Source organism: Triticum urartu, unplaced genomic scaffold (assembly GCF_003073215.2).
Source record: "Triticum urartu cultivar G1812 unplaced genomic scaffold, Tu2.1 TuUngrouped_contig_4314, whole genome shotgun sequence".
Classification (NCBI taxonomy): Eukaryota; Viridiplantae; Streptophyta; class Magnoliopsida; order Poales; family Poaceae; genus Triticum; species Triticum urartu.
Genome location: NW_024114893.1, coordinates 1 through 3834, shown reverse-complemented (window position 1 = coordinate 3834; position 3834 = coordinate 1). Strand labels below are relative to the sequence as shown.

Sequence of the window (3834 nt, the reverse complement as noted above, 5' to 3'; positions counted from 1 at the left end):
CTGAAAAAAATAAAGAAATAATCATGCTCACTATATCAGGTAAGATGCATACTGTTTAATATATAGAAAAGCTCCATATTGGTTCCATAAATGACACTAGCATCTCTTTACACACTGTATATGCAGCATAGAATGAGACCAATCATCCGCAAAATTCTGTTGCTACTACAAAACAGGCTGTCATCAATGTTCAGCATAGATGGACAGATGGTCATATCGAATATCTATTTGCTTGACACAAATGGAAATAAAGAGCAGTAAAGGGAAATAATTCTAAACAGTGATAATTGAAGCTCACATTCAGCCGACGCGAACAGATAACAAGTTACCACATTAATCAGTACTACATAAACGCAAATAAATTTAGGTGACCAAGTCATTCATACAACTAAGCAAGCATTACCCACTGGATCGGTTATCGCTTACAAAATCTCTACCGGCGACCAACATTGTTCAACGCCACAAAACATCTGGAGAGCATATATAATTTGGAATGCTAGGAGGCCATATCCAAACCAGTGCCATGGAACCAACTAGAAGAGTGATTTTTGCAAAGGTCGAGCCAAATCCGCAAAGCAGGGAATAAAAGGTAGACCACCGAGGAAATCTCCAGTGGTGCACATGGGATGCACTTGCCTGCTGTCCATATCGTACGACAGATTTACCTCCTTCCAGTCAGTAAGGAAGATAACATTATGCTCCGGATGAATTGCAAACACATCATACTTATGGGCCCCATCCTCTTGGCGACGATAATCCTCTTCTTCATCGGATTCCGTTTCTCCAAAGAGCGGCGGAACGTCGACGGTGTGCTTTAGGGTCCACTCTTCGGTAGCATAATCCTTGAGCACCCACACAGAGAGTTCGTAATCATGGGGATCCATATACCAAGCATGCAAGAGTCCCTGAGAGCACCCCACCGAACCATAACCGGGTATGGCTCCTAGCATGTCATCTGGGACAGCAATTTCCCGAGAAACCTCCCCCTCCATATCCAGCACGGCTATCAAAGGCTCGTCGACCGTCAAATGAAGAAAATGCATCATGCCATTGAGGAGGACGGCGCATTCCGGATTGACGGCGGGATACGCTATGTCTTCCCACCCACTGCTCGGAGCCCATTGTCCGGTCTCATGAGAGTATACCGCCACGATGTCGACCGACTCCATGAGGGGCGCAAACACCACGAAACGAGACGGAGCGGCCGGATCGAAAACCAGGAAGGGATACATCAGGTCGAAACATTCGGTGCCTTCATCGTCTTCGCCCGGTTGCCATTTTATAGGAGGCAGCACGGCCCACTGCTCGGTCATTGGGTTGCACACGACAAAGTCGAATTCGTCGTCGTCTTCCGATTCCCAGCACTTGCAGAGGAGGAGGCTGGTGGAGCATTGCTGGAGCTTGAATCTTTGGTAGCTCTCACGCAGGAACGGGAGCGAAGCGTCGACCAGCGGGCGTCCGCCGGACAAATTGCTGAAGCAGAGGTTCCCGGCCAAGTTGTTGTGGAAGAATCCGGAGAGGGTCTGCGGCGCCGTCTTGATGCTTCTGATGAGGTCGGAGCAGAGCTCGGCCCACTGCTTGGAGACGCACTGGAAGCGGCAGAGCGACCGGTAGGGCAGCCGCGCCAGGATCTCGGCGAGGGGGCCCTCGGAGGAGACGCTCGCCTCCGCCGCCGCCGGTTGCCTCTGCTTCCTCTGCTTCCTCTTCTCCTACGAACGGACCCAAGAAAGAAAGATTGATTGGTGCAGACCTGCGAAGCTACGGCGGGGAACGGCGGCGCAGGACGGGACTCGTCGCGGCGGCGGATCGCCGGCGGGTGGCTCTGCTCCTTCCCCGCGCGGCCATTGCTTGCTTCTCCTCCCCCGGCGGGCATCGCGCTCGTCGTGGGCTCGTGGATCGGGGGTTGGCCGTCGTGGGAGCAAGTTCCGGAGCTCGCCGGAAGTCTAGGGTTGGGAAGCCGGAAGGGCAACAGGGCGGCGGCGGCCGCAGCTCGTGTTCCTCGATGGCATTCTCGATTTTTCCAGAACTCTGCCGAGGTAACCGTCCGTATGTATATCTCGAAAAAGTGATCTTTTTTCCTTCAAAATAAACTACCCTACCTTATCGCCAACCAACCTATGATGGGATAATTAGAAGGACGGTGGTGTCCTGAATTTATTTGAGGATTTTCAGTAGAAAGAGACGTTCTCGTCCTGTACAATGTGTTTATGGTGACTTCACCAATCTTAAAACAATATTATGTCGGCTCAGTCTTTCGAATGTACTCATAAGGATAGGATGTGCATGTGTGTTCATAGAGATGAGTGTACGCACGTATATATGAGCGTCTACGTTTGTATTGTGTTTTAAAAAAAATAAAGTACTCCCTCCGGTCCTTTTTACTCTGCATATAAAGATTGTCTAAATTCAAACTTCGTAAAGTTTGACCATATTTATATGAAAAAATATTAACATCTATAATGCTAAATTTATACAATATGAAAAGTAAAGTTATACACATCTAATGTTGTTGATTTCACATTCTAAATGTTTGTATTTCTTTCTATAAACTTGGTCAAAGTTTACGAGGTTTGACTAAAGACAAATCTTATATGCGAACTAAAAAGGACCGGAGGGAGTACCTTACTTGCACGCAAATTAACACGCTTCGTCTCTTCAAAAAAAAATTGACCACCTCCTTTTTTCTGAAACTAAATTTCTTGGTCCATTTACAACCTTTAACAACAAATTAACGGTGGATATGGCATGCCAAACGATTTCATCATAAGTTTTGCATAACAAGCAATTCAACAAGTTCATCATTAAATGCAACAAACCAAACGAATCGAAGTTGGCCGATGTTTTAATGGCGCACATTAATGTTGTTATGCATCATGGGGACCAGCTGGCATTGATATTGCAGGGCCTTTTTTGGTTCGGACTATTGGATACACACAAGTAGGGGAAGAGTGGGGGTCGCCCTACCACCCGACGAGAGCAACGTCACTGACCTGCAAGAAAAGCGACCTATATGAGTAATTCAGTATAAGTGTTTGTTTGCTATCCATTTGGGACTCGCGTCTAACTCCTGGGTTGTCCTCAAGCGATCCTAGAGGACCCCACCACCATCTACCCACATCGCAACATGCCTTCTTTTATCATCGTCAAATGCTAAGCCCTATCTAACATATGACGCTGGTATGCCCATGCTCGACATGTTGTCTCACATGTGGGCTTCTCCCCCTCCACAAGGTGGTTGCTTTGAAGCCCTCTCCTCTCTCTTCCTTGTCTGGCTATGACCTTCGACGAGCTGCAGTGGCCTGGATCTAAAAGCTTGAACTGTGTCAGCCTCAATCACCCTATTGTGCCAACAATACATCATGTTAGGAGTCTCTATTAGTGTAGCAGTTGAGTTGTGGGTCTCGTTAAGATGCATGGAGGTTGAAACTTCCCCCGTTCTTCCTTAGATCCCAATATGCTCCTGCCCCCTCGGCTTCCTGATGACCCACAAGTATAGGAGATCTATCGTAGTCCTTTCGATAAGTAAGAGTGTCGAACCCAACAAGGAGCAGAAGGAAATGATAAGCGATTTTCAGCAAGGTATTCTCTCCAAGCACTGAAATTATAGGTAACAGATAGTTTTGTGATAAGATAATTGGTAACGAGCAACAAGTAACAAAAGTAAATAAAGTGCAGCAAGGTGGCCCAATCCTTTTTGTAGCAAAGGACAAGTCTGGACAAACTCTTATATGATGTAAAGCGCTCTCGAGGACACATGGGAATATCGTCAAGCTAGGTTTCGTCACGTTCATATGATTCACGTTCGGTACTTTGATAATTTGATATGTGGCTGGA

At 47.0% G+C, this 3834-nt stretch overlaps 1 protein-coding gene across 1 annotated transcript; it reads right to left on the bottom strand.

Annotated features, from left to right (window-relative positions):
* Positions 1-268: 268 nt before the first annotated feature.
* LOC125527646 (F-box protein At5g65850-like) lies at positions 269-2046 on the bottom strand. Its single transcript, XM_048692157.1, has 2 exons — positions 1751-2046; positions 269-1709 (listed from the first exon to the last, which is right to left on the bottom strand). The coding sequence occupies exons 1-2, from the start codon at positions 1871-1873 to the stop codon at positions 534-536; spliced, it is 1299 nt and encodes a 432-aa protein (XP_048548114.1). The 5' UTR covers positions 1874-2046; the 3' UTR covers positions 269-533.
* Between the last annotated feature and the right edge of the window lie 1788 nt (positions 2047-3834).

Bases quoted from the DNA above. Each gene is read 5' to 3' on its own strand.
- LOC125527646 (XM_048692157.1), bottom strand. From the start codon at position 1,873: ATGCCCGCCGGGGGAGGAGAAGCAAGCAATGGCCGCGCGGGGAAGGAG. The intron at 1,710-1,750 runs GTCTGCACCAAT...GTCCGTTCGTAG, and splicing joins TCCCCGCCGTAGCTTCGCAG to GAGAAGAGGAAGCAGAGGAA.